The sequence below is a fragment of the Strongylocentrotus purpuratus genome, unplaced genomic scaffold (genome assembly GCF_000002235.5).
Source record: "Strongylocentrotus purpuratus isolate Spur 01 unplaced genomic scaffold, Spur_5.0 spur5_scaffold_21, whole genome shotgun sequence".
In the NCBI taxonomy this organism is placed as follows: Eukaryota; Metazoa; Echinodermata; class Echinoidea; order Camarodonta; family Strongylocentrotidae; genus Strongylocentrotus; species Strongylocentrotus purpuratus.
In genome coordinates, this window is record NW_022145607.1 from 11997909 (window position 1) to 12016630 (window position 18722).

General features: G+C 39.8%; 1 protein-coding gene across 1 annotated transcript; it reads left to right on the forward strand.

The window, feature by feature from the left end:
* Nucleotides 1–1737: 1737 nt before the first annotated feature.
* On the forward strand, nt 1738–6718 carry LOC115928215 (5-hydroxytryptamine receptor 1-like). Its single transcript, XM_030995180.1, has 5 exons — nt 1738–2115; nt 2845–3058; nt 4280–4774; nt 5531–5717; nt 6458–6718. The coding sequence occupies exons 1-5, from the start codon at nt 2006–2008 to the stop codon at nt 6697–6699; spliced, it is 1248 nt and encodes a 415-aa protein (XP_030851040.1). The 5' UTR covers nt 1738–2005; the 3' UTR covers nt 6700–6718.
* The last annotated feature ends 12004 nt before the right edge of the window (nt 6719–18722 follow it).

Below are 18722 nucleotides of genomic sequence, written 5' to 3' on the forward strand. Positions count from 1 at the left end.
CGATGACTCTGTCATAAAGCGGTGCCACAAAATGTCTAGAACTTTTACCTAAGCGTATAGAACGACAGGTGTCATTAATGTCATTGTTCAATAGTTTAAAACACGTAATGTCACTAAATGAAGATTTTCAGGCATTTTAGATAATAATTATGAACTCACACGATCGACTAAGATTATCATTAATATTAGTACCTAAAAGTGACATTTAGGTATAGAACAAACCATTTTAGGCACTTTAGATAATAATTATGAACTCACACGATCGACTAATAGGATCAATTTACGATCGTTTTAGGTATAGAGCAAAATGTATCATTTTGTATTTAACAATTAAAGATATAGCGTCTTTCTTTCTTTCCTCCTTTCTATTTCTCGTTAACATACTTTTTTCAAAAGATTGGGGGGGGGAGGCCCCCCCCCCCCAGACCGGCCGTTTCGTGGGCCCTGACTTGGCAGACCACATACCCTGCCAATTGAAAGTGTAAAAGCTGTGATTTCATTTTAGTTGTCCACGGCTTTACTCTTATGATTGCATAATTTGTACGTTGAGCCAGGAAGAAAATTCTTTTAAAAATGCTGCATCCTATAAGAACATTTAAATAATCATAGAAATGTAATACACTATGCTTGCAAGTTTACTCGATTGCCAGTGCTCACAAGGCATCAAGCTTCGCATATCTTGTAGCCCTGGCCAGTTCTCTTTAAAATAAGTTCATATTTCTTCATATATGTTTTTATGTAATTTACTGATATTTGTATGTATTCAGAAGTGAAATAATAAAGACAATGGCATCAAAATGTACTTGTTAATAATAAAGAAACATAAGTTTTATAATCTTTTATTATCAATATCAAAGGGAACTTTACTGTTCATCATGCTTTAAACTGATATGCAGCCAGCACACGATCAATTACCTTTCTCGGGAACTACTTTCGACATTGAATAAATGAATAAAAAGATTAGAAACGTGACTGTGATGGAAATAAATATTTATTTCACACTGACCTGGTATCATGATCAGCGGTGAATGGTTATAACACTCGTAAATAATCTACTTTCGCAATAGTTAGTTTCATGCCAAGTTTCATCTCTGTCATCTCCATAATATGCAAATATAAAAGAGAGAGACCTTTCCTTACTTCTACGATGCAATTTATTTCACAAGACAACATCATGTCCAGTACTCAACTTTATCTTTAAAGAGGAAATCAATCGTAATAATTAGCTGGTATTGTTGAAAGCAGAAAAACGAGAGAAACATTTAGTGATACTTGTATGCAATATCCGATTAAAAGTAGGAAAGTCATTAATTTATAAAGTTGTGATCAGTGAAACACCGATTGGGCGCTTGGCGATACTGTGACGTATCTTGCGAGGTCCTCTCCAATTTGTTCTGTACAGGTATTTCATTAACGTTTATTTCCTAAGTTATTGATGACGGAAATTATTTTGTCCATATATTGGGTTGTATAGAAACATATTTGTAATAATTATATCAAGGGCTCATGTTCAATGGGACATTTTATTTCTGCTCTTATTAAAGGTAACTCAATATTATGACCTTCCCGATTAATAGGTCTCAAGTACACCAGCTTAACGAGCTTTATGAACAAGGAAATAGATAAACAATGAACTGAATGGAAAACAATGCCACTGAAACAAGAAACGATACATACCGCATCCGTCAAACGTGTCATCAGATAATAGGAATAAACACAAATTAATCTAGGATCTCATGACACAAATGGCACTAAGTGTTCATCGCAACTCTTACTCCTATTACCAAGAAGATTGCTGTGGTAACTCCTGGCTCACTACCCTAAACATCAGACAGACATTATTGTATGTCACAAAATACAGACAACAAATGCAGTTCTTTTCTGCAAAAATAAAAGAACAGATTGCTTTCGAGTGAATCTAGTGCATCCGGAAGCCATTTCTTTCATTGCGAAAAAAGTAGGGTCTAACTTTATTTCCGCTTTCTTCACGTTTTTATAAATCGCCATGGAATATACAATGTATCCTACTGATATAACGCGGGAGATTTATCCAACTCATGAAGCTACTGATCATGACTTGCCGGGAATAGCGGACCAGGTTCTTCAGTCCCTTAGGTATGTATTACTAGTAAAATTATGAACTCCGTTTATTTAAAAAAAATAAAATTATATATACTTATATTACCTACCGAACATGGGGAATTTTTGTTCATATTGGGGTCGCAAATATTTGGAGACGACTCGATCAGGCATCCAACAACGAGACGACTATTTTTTTAACGGTACACTTTGACCGACAGGATCGACATTGACATTCAAGGGTTTTTGTCATTGTTAAATTGAGTGAATTATATATTTTATGAAAACAAGTTCAGAAAAGGATATACCGACATGTTATTTAGGACGAGAAAATTATGTTGTTATTATTCTAACATATCGAAAGTAATTACTTACATTTCTGCCTCCGGCAGGCCAGGTGCATGGCAGTGGTTTCTAATAAAACTATCCTAGTTGGGGGAAATGGACGTTTTATTTATTATTCTACATATAAACAAGGCAATTGTTAATGGATTCATCAAGGAAAACAAGTAACATCTTGGATTGTGCCATTTTAATATTATAGGTCGGTAATAATACAAAATTGGGTAGACATAGATTTTAAATTAAATGTCCTCAAGCTTTTCGGCATCATTTTGAAAGTTTTCAATAGAAATGATACTCATAGCGGTATCGTTGGATATTTTTTCGTGAAACCAGGTTTTGATAAGATAAGTTTTGATAAGTAAATTTTACCCAATCCGTAAGTTACTCATCTTCTTCTTTACTCCTTCTGATATCAAACAGTCTTGGATTGATCATGGCGGGAACTCTCATCTTCAACACCTTGACAATTTTCATCATTCTTCGCGTGAGATCTTTGAGATGCATCCCTCACAACCTGTTGATCTTAAATCTGGCGATTGCGGACCTGGGGGTGGTTTTGTGTAGCATGGTGTTTTCTTTCGTCTCCATTTTTGACAATGGATACTTTCTCAGCTCTCATCGAAAAGTATGCATGGTAAGAACAAGGATGATGATGATGGTTGTGGTGGAGATGGTGGTGGAAGAGTTGGTATTAGTGGTGGTGGTGGTGGAGTTGGTATTAGCGGTGGTGGTGGTGGAGTTGGTATTAGTGGTGGTGGTGGTGGTGGAGTTGGTATTAGTGGTGGTGATGGTGGTGGAGTTGGTATTAGTGGTGGTGGTGGTGGTGGTGGTGGTGGAGTTGGTATGATTGGTGGTGGTGGTGGTGGTGGTTGAGTTGGTATGATTGGTGGTGGTGGAGGTGCTTCTGATGTGTAGTATGGTATTTTCCCTTGTCTGGATCTTTGACGATTACTATTTTCTGATCACTTTTTGAAAAGTATGCATGGTAAATATGAGGATCGTGGTGGGGGTGGTGATGGTAGTGTTGGTATTATTGCTGGTGGTGGGATGATGGTGGTGGTGGTGATGGTTCAGATATCAAGTATGGTCTTATCTCTTGTCTCCATCTTCGACAATATACTGAGCTCTCATCGAAAAGTATGCATGGTAAGAATGATGATGATTGAGGTGGTGGTGGTGATGGTGACGGTGGTGGTGGTATTAGTGCTGGTGGTGGGGATAATGGTGGTGATAGTTGTGGTTCTAAGGTCCAGTCTGGTCTTTTCTTTCGTCTTCATCGTCGACTATAAATACTAAGCGCTCATCGGAAGGTTTGCATGGTAAGAATGATGATAGTGGTGTTGAGTGATGGGATGGTTATGGTGATGGCAGTGGTGATGGTTATAATTGTGATTGTGTGGGTGAGGGTAAGGGAGATGAAGACGCTTGTGATAGTGCCATGGTAGTATTGGTGCTGCTGATAATGGTGGTGGTAGTGGGGGTGATGGTGATGTGCCTGTAATTAACATGACTGGGTGTTATAATGATGATGTTGATGTAGCGCCATGAGGATTTTACAAGTGGGCAAAACGATGTCATTAGAATGAAGTTGGAGTTAAACAAAGAACATATCAAACTGACTCGCCGTGAGGTGTTTAGAATTGGTAATCATGGTAATCGGGGTGTATTCAAGAAGTGATAGAGGCTACACTGTTGATTGATTCTGTGCTAATGCCTCTCCTGCTGCTGCCAATGATGACAATCCCTGGAATCTTTTGGAGAACAATGGGACATTGGGAAATCCGCAGGCTTGTAAAACAAGACAGGTTTCTCGTGAATTCAACTTGATATCGATTCTCTTTGTTCCTAAAAACAGGTTCAAGGCTTCTTGGTAATCACGGTTAGCTTTACCAATCTCCCCACCATTCTCTCGATCGCCGTAGATCGTTTGCTTATCCTCGTCCTGTCCCGCCATTTCCAGCCGAACCGAAGCCGGGTGCTCGTCATGGTCGCCATATCCTGGCTAGTCGGTGCGACCGTGGCGACCGTGGCGACCGTCTCCGCAACGATCGGGCACGCTACTTACATCAGCTACCATCCGGGAACTCTCCACTGCTCAATGATGTGGCGGGAGAATGAATCTTTCCGCATCAATACGATTATATTGAACTACGGATTTTTCGTTCTCTCCTTGCTCGGCTGCTATGTTTCCATTACCTACCATCTCTGGAAGGAAGAAAGACGCCTGAAAAGTCATTCTTTGTCGAGGTCCAAGGCAACGGACAGGGTGACCATGTCCACAGCTGTGACAGAGGGTGCTACACCTAAACCAGATGAGGGTGCACAGCAAGATTCGGGAGAAGGCAATGAGGTGAGAAATAAACCAAATTATTCACCTTCTGTATTCATTAGTCGAACTTTGTGGTTTCTCTAGTCTCGATTCTTTCTTCCTCCCAAGTTGGTTCGGTGAATTCATATTTCCATTTCATTTAGACATTATAGAGTATATCAAGTTTTTTAAGATGATGACTTGGATCCTAATCAAATAATTGGTTGAGGGCGTACACGTGACCTGCAGGCATTAACTTTGCCTAACACGTAATTTTTTATAGTGACTGGTTATTATCAAAATCATGTTATAAAACATCATTTATAAAGCAAATAAAACATAATCTTATACAACAAATAATACACATCATTTTGTTCGGGCATTAGTAACATTACCCACACTCGATACCTTCAAAACAGTTCAAACACCCTCGGCTATCGCCTCGGGCGTGTTAGACTGTTCCAAAGGTACCTCGTGTGGGTAATTCGTACTAATGCCTTCACTACTGTGTATTATTTTAATACTAAGTTATGAAATGTATAGGTCATTAGGGTAACGACTTGAGATAATTATACACAAAGTTTTATGTTGGTTAATTTATCATCTTTGTCCAGCCCGTACCTAATCCACCAAACCATCGAACTGAATCTAATTTTCGTCATAAAAGAAAACTGTGAATTATTTTAGTTTCAGATGAGAAACAGTGTCACAGTCCATTTGATGACGACAATTGTGTCAAATAAATCCAACATTTAAGCGTGAGGAACTTTATTATTCTTTTATATTAATCCCCTTCAGAGTTGGATATTTTCACACAGTGCCTTAGCGACCAAAGACAGAGTGGAATTCAGTGAAACTCACTCAAATCACCACTTGCAGGATGAGCAAGATGGCGCCCATACCACCAATGTGACCACAGCGAAGAAGAATAGACTGAAGATTGAGAGGCGTAAACATATGGCACACAAGCGAGTTGCAAAAATGGGTAATGAGATACATAACTGATACTTGACAACTTGGATTAAAATTGTCATTACTTAATGATGCAATTTAAAGAATTATGAGGTGACGGGCAACTGAAGATAAAGTCATATTTCAGTTATTTATCCAATGATAATTTACGTTACCCTCCTATACACATCCTATTAAAATTCGACACGAAATATTCCACGCAAAATTTCTCCAATTTAAATGAAATGAACAAGATATGACATTATTTCTTCATTAAAACTTTGGGCATTAAATGCCCCACATTTCAATGGAAACAGTAACCGTGACAAGTAACCGTATTGTACTTTGAATTTATTTAAATCATTTAAATGAAAAGTAAATTAATATCATGTTTTAATAGTGGAAATCAACCACTGGTACCTAATTTTCATAAGATTCCCAAAATTATGTGGGTCATTCTCAGGAAAAATTGTTGTGAACAGGATTTTACAATCCATGAACCTCCTTGTATAGAGTGTGCGATTTATTTTTTACATACATGTAAAAGATGACAGGAGAGAATGTGAGATAGAGAGAGAGAGAGAGGGGAGGGCGAGAGAGACAGAGAAAGGAGGGCGAGAGAGACAGAGAAAGGCAGAGAGACAGACAGACGGACAGACAGAGAGTGAAAAAAGAAGGAAGTAAGTGAGACAGAGACATGACACACAGAGAGACAAACGGACAGTATAAACCTAAATAATTTAACGTGAAAATGTTTTTTTTTTTTTGCACTAGCCATACTACTGGTCCTCGCGGTCGTTACTTGCTGGACACCATACATGCTCTACCACTCGAAGCTCATCGGGAGCCACGAAACCGCTCGCCTGGGAGTCTTTACCATGTGGATGGCGTATTGCAACGCCCTCATCGATCCACTCATCTACGCCTTCGTCAACAGGAGTGTCAGGGCTGAGATGCGTCGAGTTGTCAGGAATATGCGTCGTATTATTTCATCGATTGGATCAAAGGTTCCTTGAAATTGAACCGAAAACTGTTTTTCTTAATAATAATATTTAAGATTTATATAGCGCTGGTATACAAGTACAGTTTCTAAGCGCTTTACAAAACAAGTGAAATGAAAAGTACGGTTAAACTAAATATGTGATAAGGATCAACAAGAAACATGAAATAAACAATGCGCTTAATTTGGACGAATTACTTAACTAACAATGTATAACAATAACATGATAATGAAAAATGAAAATGTAAATACAATAATTAAGTATCATTAATGAAACTGCAATAATTATGTACATTAGACAATAAATAGATGACAAGAAGATAGGACATGTGGTTATAAATACGGTATGATGATGGACAATTACTTCGTGTTGAATAGATAGGTCTTAAGTCTACGTTTAAAAGTGTCAAGAGTTGGGGATTCACGGACAGAGACGGGGAGATTATTCCAGAGTTTAGGAGCACATACAGAGAAGGCACGATCTCCATAGCGGGTGTGAGTTCGAGGACCAGATGATAGTTGAAGATGAACAGATGATGATGAGCGGAGCCTGATGGAGGAGGTTTGCACCTTTGGTGAAATGAGTCCATTGATGTATACTGGAGCAAGTCCATTACGGGCCTTGTAGGTGAGAAGCAGTACCTTGAATTGGATACGCTGTGGAATGGGGAGCCAGTGAAGAGAACGAAGAATAGGTGTTATGTGTTCGTACTTTCTTGTGCGTGTGAGGAGACGGGCTGCAGTGTTCTGGATGTGTTGGAGTTTGGTCAGATGTGAGCTGGGTAGATTTATCAACAGGCTATTACAGTAATCAATGTGTGATGTCACAAATGCATTTATTAGGCGCCCAGTAGAACTTTGGTCTAGGTACTTTCGGAGTTTTCCGATCCGGTAAATTCCAAACGAAGCGGCTCTGCATGATTTCTGAACATGTTGCTTCATGGTAAGTTTGTCATCCACTCCGACTCCGAGATTAATAGACGATTTTGATGGATTGATTGTATTGCAGTCGACTTCGAAATCTGGCAGCTCACTGGCTTTTCGAAATGCTGACGTCATATGCATGAGTTCTGTCTTGGCACCATTAAGCATGAGGTTGTTATCACGAGCCCAGACTTTCACATCTGCGATGCACTGCTCCAGTCTCACCACCCCACTGGCGATTTCACTTTGCTTCAGTATCAGATACATTTGTGTGTCGTCGGCATACATCATGTGTTCAACACCCTTATGGGACCTTATGACGTCACTGAGGGGACCAGAGTAGAGTATAAAGTCCAACGGTCCCACAACGGATCCTTGTGGTACTCCCCAAGTTAGTGGAAATGCTTCGGACTGGACACCATTGAGAACGATGACCTGAGATCGATTTTCCAAGTAGGAGGCAAGCCACTGCAGGACGACTCCCTCAAATCCATATTTATTACAGAAACGTTGTATCATCATGCTATGATCGATCGTGTCGAACGCAGACGAGAAGTCTAGCAGAATAAGAATAGCTTCAAGTCCTTTGTCAATGGCTAACAAGAGATCGTTGGCAACCTTCAAGAGGGCTGTTTCTGTCGAATGGAACTGACGGTATGCGGATTGCATGACAGGATATAAACCATTGTCTTCTAAGTGTGTCCTGAGCTGAGCAGCTACAATCCTCTCTAGAGTCTTGGCGATGAAAGGAAGATTCGCGATCGGTCTGTAGTTTTTAAACTCATTTCGATCCAAAGATGTTTTTTTCAAGAGAGGAGTGACGTGTGATGTCTTGTACGCTGTAGGTACCTCTCCAGAAGACAGGGACAGATTAACAAGTTCAGTTACAAATGGTACAAGCTCATTAATACAATCTTTCATGAGCCAAGTTGGTATTGGGTCAAGTCGGCACGATTTAGAAGAACTCTCACGGATCACCTTTTGCACCTCCAATTCTGATACAGGTTCAAAAGAAGAGAGTTTGTGCGTCGTCACTCCATCCTCACAATCTGATGAGCGGCTAGTAATCCCCTGAAGATTGGTGACGATGTCTTGAATCTTGTTGTAGAAAAATTGTCCAAAATCATTAGCCAGATTTATGTCTGACTCATGGTCCGGTAGAAGATGCTGTGACTTTGGGCGGGAAAGCGTCTGAACAAGCTGGAAAAGATGCTTGGTGTCACACTGCGCAATCTCGTCGGTCAAGTAACAAGATTTTGATTGAGATAAGACTGCATTGTAGGATTTACACTCCTCTTTGAACAGTTGACGATCAACTTCCAGACCAGAACTTTTCAATTTACGCTCAGCACGCCGTTTAGATCGTTTTGCCTCACGAACTTCATTGGTGTACCAGGGAGCTTTTGGTCTGATTGTGACAAGTATTGATCGCTCAGGCGCATGCTTGTCAAGTAGCTCCTTTAGTACGATGTTGTATTGTTCTGCCATGTCAGATGCATCTTTGGCTGTAGGAAGTGTAAGCAATGAGGTTTGTATGTCATTCCTAAGCTGAACCACATCAATGTCCCGAAGTTTCCGACAAGTTATCCGCTTCTTGGAAGTTGCTGGACTTACAAAATTGAGCGTAGTCAGGACTGCCGAGTGATCGGAAGGAAGTCCTGGTACGACGTCCATGGCCACAATAGGATGATCAACCTTTCTGGAAATCACGAGATCTAAGGTATGACCGGCTCGATGAGTTGCACCTTTTACATGCTGCTGAAGATCAAATGTGTCTAAGATATCGAGGAATTTCCTAGCATCTCTGTCAGTTTCGTCGTCAACATGGATGTTGAAATCTCCCATGAGCACAAGCTGATGCTGATCGATTGTTACAGATTCTAACAGTGTCGGAAAATCTGCCACAAAATTGTCATACGTCAGTTTGTTTGTAGACGATGGGGGAGGCCTATAAATGGCAAATGTCCTAAAAACCACAGAAGGAGAGATGCGGACCAGAATATCCATGTGCTCAAAAGATGAGAATTTTGTAGAGCAGTCTCTAGTGATTTTCAAAGAAGAGCGATATATGATGCATATACCACCACCCCGACTCTGGCGGTGTTCATGTACCACATGAAAGTCAGGCAAAGTCGCTACAACGTCTGCAATGATAGGATCATCATAAAGACCTCCCCTCAGCCATGATTCGGTCACAATCAGAAGATCTAAGTCGTTGCTTATGATCAAGTCACAAATCATTGTCGTTTTGTTGTTCATGGAGCGTGCATTCCAGTGTCCAATTCTGAGACGAGCCTGACCAGATCGAGATCCATTAGCAGTACACCTAGGCGTTTGCTGCGATTGAATCAGATAGATAAGATTCGGATTTGGACGCGGCGATATACGTCTTACAGGCCGGTACCATGGGTATTGGTCTGAAGTAGAGACCACGACTGGGATTGGTTGAAGGCATTTTATACATTTGCCACTTCTCCTCCCACGTTTTCTCCATCGTCGTCGTTTGCCACCCTTCCAGTATCTCAAACATGACCCACGTTGATCTACATGAACAGTGCATGTTTTACGTGATAAGTGCAGAGACTTGATCCTGAGGCACACTTCACTGTCCAGTTTACAAACATCATCAATGGGACGCAAGATGTGAAGATACAATGCTGTGTACTGAATAAGCTTCACATTCAAAGCCATGACTAAATGGGGAGACTCTTGATTCAAATCAAAAGAGTCCAGGTTGATAATAGACAGCTTATCCTCTGAGAGTCCAGTGAAAAGAATGGTAGGCGGGGCAGTCTGAAAGAACACAATTGGATGAAAAGGAGCTGCACTGCTATGTGTTGAAGTCCAATGGTGAACTGGTGCATGATGATAGAAAATGACAGCAAAAATCAAACGATAAATGCAAAGAAACGGTGACTTCATATTTCTGACAGGAGCCATAGTTCTTCTCTATACCACTTCCTCTATGATCTGGTATAAAAATCAATATAAGAAGTCTCCTCTGACAGCTTGAAAAATGCCAAGAAAGGGAGAGCCTGTGGGAGCAGCCATCGGCGCTGCACAGCACTCTCATTTGCATGAGCGCTTTGAAGGATGTTGTTACGATAACCCGTTGTTTAAATGTCATTTTGTTCCTACCAGTGGCGGCTATAGAGGGAAAGGGCGATATCATTCTTCAATTCTCCCACACGAAATTTCAAACACCCCCTCTAACACACACACTCATCAAACTTGTTATCAACGCGCCGACAGTCTTTCAGTACAATACACAGACGGGAATGAAGCCCTCTATGGAAGCACTCTTATTCATTTATTTATTCATGATTATAGATGGACTAATAACATTTCTATTCCACATACAAAGAATCTTGCACTACGATTGGTCAAAAGTAAATCACTTGATGAAAGATAGTTCGCCCATCATTGATGGGAGAAGAAAAGTTCGTTGCACTGTGTAGATAGTAGTACTATTTTAGTGCAACGCACTTTCTTGTATACGTTGCGTATATGTACGTAATACGTACACAACAGTACTGCATGCACTGTACGTGTCGTACACCGTTTGCTAGCTGTTAATTGATGATTTGTTGCTCTAAAATGACGGAAGAAATTAAATGTTTCCGATGTGGAATATAAAGCAAATAATCACCTTTTGATTTCAGGCGATGGCAAACTACCACTTCCTCGGTGATCTGAATGTATACGCTATCTTTCCTCAGCTTCGTTCGGAAGATAGCTACATCCAGATCGCCTCGGAAGTGATAGTTTGTCCCATCACCTTCACCAACGGTAATTATTTGCTTAATATTATGTTAGCCAACAGGTACGCTAACAGGTTCCATGACACATGCTCCGCCGACGATTGCTCCGCCGACATTTACTCCGCAAAACGCGACAATTGCTCCGCGACATTTGCTCCGCGACATTTGCTCCGACGTCAAATGCTCCGCCGACAGGTGCTCCGCCGACAGTTGCTCCGCCGACAGTTGCTCCGCCGACAATTGCTCCGCCGACAGATGCTCCGCCGACAATTGCTCCTCCGACAATTGCTCCGCCGACAATTGCTCCGCCGTCAATTGCTCCGCAAAACGCGACAATTGCTCCGCCGACATTTTCTCCGCCGACATTTGCTCCGCCTGAAGCGACACTTGCTCCGCCGACATTTGCTCCGCCGACATTTGCTCCGCCGTCAATTGCTCCGCCGACAATTGCTCCGCCTGAAGCGACAATTGCTCCGGTGACATATGCTCCGCCGACAATTGCTCCGACGACATTTGCTCCGCCGACAATTGCTCCGCCGACAATAATGCTCCGTCGACAATTGCTCCGCCGACAATTGCTCCGACGACATTTGCTCCGCCCAAAAAGTGTCCCATTAAATACAAATGCTATTAGTACTACGACAAATGCTTCGCCGACAATATTTTTTTTTCACGGGTTGTTTTTGTTTCTTTCTTTTTTCTTCATTTTTTGAATGCATTTCATGACATTATGTAAATGAAATTAAATGAATGAATGTTGATAATGTGGGAGGAAAAAGCAGTTGCCTAAAAGTCATTTCGAATATACTGAAATAACTTTCCATCTATCACTGTACGTCCCACATAATGTACACTAAACACTCATTACATGTCATGGGAAGTTTTTTTTTTTTAAGTAGAGCAGCAAGCCACATTCCCCAATACGCGCATACCTCCTAGTTAATTTCAAACAGCTCATCAATATGTAAGACCTGAAATTACCTCAATGAAAGAAGACTAATAACATGAGAGGAAAGAAAAGAGCAAAAAAGACAACCGTTTTTTGCTATTCCCCATAATGTTTGATTAAAAAAAATAAAAAATAAAATTATAGCTCCTTACGCAAGTTCTCCGGCGAAAGATAATTACTCCGCTCAAAATCTGTTTCATGTATTACTCATTAGATGATCCAAAGCTCAAGGCCATCTCTCTCTCTCTCTCTCTTTCTCTCTCTCCCATGCTCCTCCTTTTCCTGTTTACACCGTTTTCTTGTCTTCTTTGTTCTTTTCTTTCCTCTCATGCTATTAGTCTTCTTTCATTTCCATCACTTCTTCTCTGCTCCCCCTCTCGAGTTCTATTTCTCTCGTGAAATTGAAACGTAAAGTAATACAATCATGTAGTACATTCTTGTTTAGAATAATATTTTCAATAATATCCAGTCCATTTTCTAAAGGTTTCTTTCCTTTAGTTAAGTGTATGTAGCTTTAATATATATATGTTAGTGTGCAAAACACTCCGTTTCATTCGAGTACTTTGTTTTCACTAAATAATTTAAGGGACTCACGAAGCCACCGGAAGAAGAGCAATTGGCTTATCATGAAGAACTAACATCAAACTGCAACAAAATGATTTGTATAAATGTGAATAAGCAGAAAGGCTGCCATCTCATTTTCCCGTCTGAATGGGTTCTCTTCCTTACGTATATAAGTGCCCTTATTTTCTAAACTTTTTTTTTATATTTGTGTGTTTATTAAATTTTCAATCATATAAAAATTACATATTTACAAGTCATTGGTAATAATTAGACAAACAAAAAAACCAATATGTATAAGAACAACTAACAATAATGAAAGGACAAGAAAGTTATAAAAAAAAAACATTATAGTAAAAAAAAAAATACACTGTACACATATAAATCATAGTTTGAACTCCAGTGCATAAAGGGGAGTGAGGGGGCACAGGAATAAAAGTTAAATCAACATGAGTATCATAAGTCAAATCGCCATTTCTTAAAATGCGAAACAAGCTTGTTCCTTTTTTTCGCTGAGAAATATTCAATATCTTTTTGTTTCTTTATAAAACTCTTAAAAAGATCAACACTTGGTAAATCCCCCTTACTTATTTTCTAAACTTCCATGATGACCTATTACATTGTATAATGCTTTACCTAGTAAGATGCATTGATCGAGGTAATTTCAGGTATTACATATTGATGAGCTACTTAAAATTAACTAGGAGGTATGCGCGTATTGGGGAATGTGGCTTGCTGCTCTACTTTTTTTTAAAAACTTCCCACGACATGTAATGAGTGTTTAGTATACATTATATGGGACGTACAGTGATAGATGGAAAGTTATTTCAGTATATTCGAAATGACTTTTAGGTAACTCCTTTTTCCTCCCACTTCATCAACATTCATTCATTTCATTTCATCTACATTATTTCAAGAAATGCATTCAGAAAATGAAGAAGAAAAAAAGAAACGAAAAAAAATAGGTGTAAAGAAAATATTGTCGGCGAAGCATTTGTCGTAGTACTAGTAGCATTTGTAGTTTATGGGACACTTTTTGGGCGGAGCAAATGTCGTCGGAGCAAATGTCGGCGGAGCAATTGTCGCTTCAGGCGGAGCAATTGTCGGCGGAGCAATTGTCGGCGGAGCAAATGTCGGCGGAGCAATTGTCGCTTCAGGCGGAGCAAATGTCGGCGGAGCAATTGTCGCTTCAGGCGGAGCTATTGTCGGCGGAGCAATTGTCGGCGGAGCAAATGTCGGCGGAGCAAGTGTCGCTTCAGGCGGAGCAAATGTCGGCGGAGCAAATGTCGGCGGAGCAATTGTCGCGTTTTGCGGAGCAATTGACGGCGGAGCAATTGTCGGCGGAGCAATTGTCGGCGGAGCAATTGTCGGAGCATCTGTCGGCGGAGCAATTGTCGGCGGAGCAACTGTCGGCGGAGCAACTGTCGGCGGAGCAACTGTCGGCGGAGCATTTGACGTCGGAGCAAATGTCGCGGAGCAAATGTCGCGGAGCAATTGTCGCGTTTTGCGGAGTAAATGTCGGCGGAGCAATCGTCGGCGGAGCATGTGTCGGGTTACCACGCTAACATGATACCATATAGAGAATGAATCAAGATTGTACTAATATAAATCGCTTTATATTTCACTTTAAAGGCTCGTTCATATATGCCGCTGTAAATCGATACGAAGAACAAATAAGAAAACTGCAAGACGATTTATCACTTTATATCTGAACGAGGCTGTTTAAGTGATACTACACGCCAAACAACTCTTTAACATTTTTGTTGAAGTTGTTATTTGTGTAAATTTAATAATAGAGATGTTCCGAAGTCACATTTAAAGCTATCTCTTGTCATAAACCATAAATTCCAACATTTCCTCTGCCATGCTATTACGTACAAAACTCCTTGCTGTTTTGCTGTTGCTGATGTTTGTTTGTGTGTGTTTCCTTCCACGTACTGTGACTTTTCTATAACTGAAGGGACTGTTGGTTTGTGGGATAGATCAAAAATAACATGTGAGTTTTTGTATGTAGTTGGTGTGAAAGAATAACCAGAAAAAAGTCTCCTGAACAGGTTTGCTCTTCAAATGCCATCACATTCGAAATATGACGAGAAATAGCTGAAAATGTTTGAATGAATCTTACAGCCTAAACATATTTATGTTTTCCCACAGTTTTGCGTGTGACCTTTGGCAAGACTGGGTCAACTTCTCATTATTTGATGATTCCAAAACCTCACAATATGCACCAGTTCTTATATTAATATTTATATGTTAAATAATTAACATTTTCCAATCGCTTCCAGACAGTATCTGCTACAGTGTAATCGCATTACCAGAGCTTAACTTTATCTTTTAACTTTTCTTCAGGCATGATATAGGGGCTATTTATGTTAGACTCCAACGCAGAAGCGATACAAGGTGTGATAAACGCCTATAACCGAGAAGAAACAAACAATCACCGAATACAACAAGTTATCAATCCTAATTCGCATGTGCATAAGTGTCTTTTCGCAATCCGCATAAGCCCCACATTAAAATTAAATTAAAGCACTAGAAGTAAATGTAAAAAGTAATTAACGCACTTTCATAATCCACCACGAGATGTTGAATAGTAGGCCTAACTTAAATGCAATAATCCAACACCATGTGTATCTTAAGTTTCAAAATGTTTTGATTGTCTACTTAATTGATATTAACTGTAATGTGTATAATTATACAAATAATGTTTACATATCTAAAAGTCTTTTTATGATAGTGAAAATAACAATCTGAAGAACAAACTGAAACTTATTTATCACCGCATAATGACTTGTCTTGAGTCAATGAGTTAACTTGTTTCACTTTCTATGATCATGATCGTGTCTTCACACGCATTGCCCATCTGTCATTAAATCCCCATTAGTGGTTGAAGTAATCGTGTTGAGAAGATTGATTGATGTTGTCATGTTTATTTAATTTTTTTTTTTAGAATAATGTACATTATCATAATGTATCATAATACAGGACATTTTATCTTTATGTAATACTAACCATCATCCTAACAGTACCAGTAGTAGAAGTAGTAGAAGTAGTAGTAGTATTAGTAGTAGGAGTAGTATACTTATTAGTATAAGTTGTAGTACTCGTAGTAGTAGTAACATAGAACTAGTAGTCGGAATGGTAGTCGTAATATACTAGCATAACAGTAGTAGAAGTAGTAGTATTAGTAGTAGTAGTAGAAGTAGTAGAAGTATTAGTAGTAGAAGTAGTAGAAGTAGGAGTAGTCATAGTAGTAGTAGTAGTAGTAGTAGTAGTAGTAGTAGTAGTAGAAGTAGTAGAAGTAGCAGCAGCAGCAGCAGCAGCAGCCAAACTTGTTAGTGGCTGAACCAGGTAGAGACCGAATCGGCCACTCCTTCGCCCCCTCTCCACGTTTTTATGTTCCAATTTGTATTGTTTATAAATCCTGGATCCGCCGCTGGTATATGTAGTAGTAGTAGTAATAGTAGTAGTAGTAGTAGTAGTAGTAGTAGTAGTAATAATAACAATAATAGTGGTAGTAGTGGTGGTAGCATTAGCAGTAGGGGTGGTGGTAGTAGTGGTAGTAGTAGTAGTAGTAGTAGTAGTAGTAGTAGTAGTAGTAGTAGTAGTAGTAGTAGTAGTGGTAGTAGTGGTGGTAGTAGTATTAGTAGTAGGGGTGGTGGTAGTAGTGGTATTAGTGGTAGTAGTAGTAGTAGTAGTAGTGGTAGTAGTGGTGGTAGTAGTATTAGTAGTAGGGTGGTGGTAGTAGTAGTAGTAGTAGTAGTAGTAGTAGTAGTAGTAGTGGTGGTAGTAGTGGTAGTAGTGGTATTATTGGTAGTAGTAGTAGTAGTGCTAGTAATAGTAGAAAAAGGAGTAGTAAAAGTAGTAGTAGTAGTAGTATTAGTAGTACCAGGAGTAGTAGTAGCATCAGCAGTAGTACCAGCAGTACGAGTGTAGTAGAAGTAGTGTAATAGTAGTATGTAGCACCCGTATATCGATGTCTTTATGGTTGTTTTAACAGATTTTACTGAAAAAAATACACATAGAAGGAAAAACCGAAACGGACTTTGCCGAGGCTTCCCGTGAAGTGGCCTAAGTACAACCCAACCTATCGATAACCAATGCATGCATTTTGGCGACGGGAAATCCACCCCCACAATCATCCTCACTCACAAACACACACACACACCCACACAAATAAATGTATGACTGCATTCAGTGATCATAATTCGACAATGTTTTGTGCGAGGTAAGAGGTCCGAAGGTCGTTGTTGTTATCAACTAAGGGTGATATCTCTCATTCAAAATTTTAAATGTAAACATAAATTTGTAACTTCGTGATCAAACATAGTATATCAACTATAACTGCAAAACAGATAATGCCACTGACCAGCAAAAACTATTGGAAACTGGTCACCATCACTCAACCTAGGAGAGACCCGTGCTATTTAATAGGGTCGATAGGCGAACAACATGTCGTTCTCAAAGACACGTTTCTCGGTGATGTTCTTGTCACGAACTTGGAAAATGTTCAGACAAGAAAGGTATTTAGCAAGACAGACAAGGTAAACCTTTACCGCTGTGTTTCGCTTGAAGCCGTTGGGACAGAAGGGTTAGTTGCATGTGGCACTCGCAATGGCACGGTCGTCATTATCAACAACTGGAAGGAATGTGAATGGCGAATCATCAAAAGCATCTCAATAATTGAAGAGCCCGGTAAAGAGCCCGGTAAAGAACCCGGTAAAGAGCCATCAACGGCTAGCATTTTGGTGACTCTTGCTGCAGATGGAAGGCTCTTGGCAGCAGTCCACGGCTCTTCTACTATTCATCTAATCAACACAAAGGACTGGACACTTGATGGGAATCTCGACACGGGGGATATTGGAATCTTCGAAGTGCATGCCATGACGAACGGAAACATCATGGTCAGGTCAAGGTGCAGTCCATCAGCGAACGGAAATACCAAGTGCAGTCCAGAGAAAAGGGATGTCTGCATCCTAGACGCCTCAGGGTCCCTCATCCAGAGGATCCATCTCCATGACAAGGATGTTTATGGAACTTCAGTCAACAGGGTCGAAGACACCATACTCGTTTTGTACAGGGACCGACGTCGTGATGATGTCACAGTGGATGTGTTTTCATCCACCGGTGAGCTACTCGCACAAAGGATATTGAGTTTCCGGAAGACATCATTGACTTACCCGACCTTTCTTTGGCTGAACTCGAAGCACATTGTTATTCACGAGGACGCTGAAGGGCAACTATATGTATTCAAATCACAGCAGTATAGTCTAATTTATAGAAACATATTGAAATTTCTTATCAATTGGCATGATTCCTGTCAACGTCTACGTGAATTATGTGAATGGTTCGTTTTTTTAAGGACTCAATTTGCTTCCTGCCCTTGAATTCTCTTTCTCCATTTGGAATAATGGAAGGAGGGCATATTGAAAGAGTACATATGAAGAGATTGTATTTTTAGACAAGTTTCTTAACAGCCATGGCAAGACCTAGAAACCAATGGAAAATCTGCCAATAATAATACATGGAATTAAATGTCTGGTTTTGAGAATGGAAACTGAGTAACTTGAATAGAATTTGACTTGTTAAGTTTGTCCTACATAAGTTAGACTATACGTTTGATGGTATGAACATGATGAATGGTATATTCAGTAACTAACAATCCCCTTCTCAAAATTATATATTATTTATGATGGATATATTACCTCCTTCCACGATTAATACACTTGTTAATACAATGGACAGATTTTAATGCCCTGTTAATTTATTTTCCTTACTTTCAAAATGTATATCATACATTTTATAGCCGACACTGTTCCAGTTGAATATCCAGTGTTTGCTTTT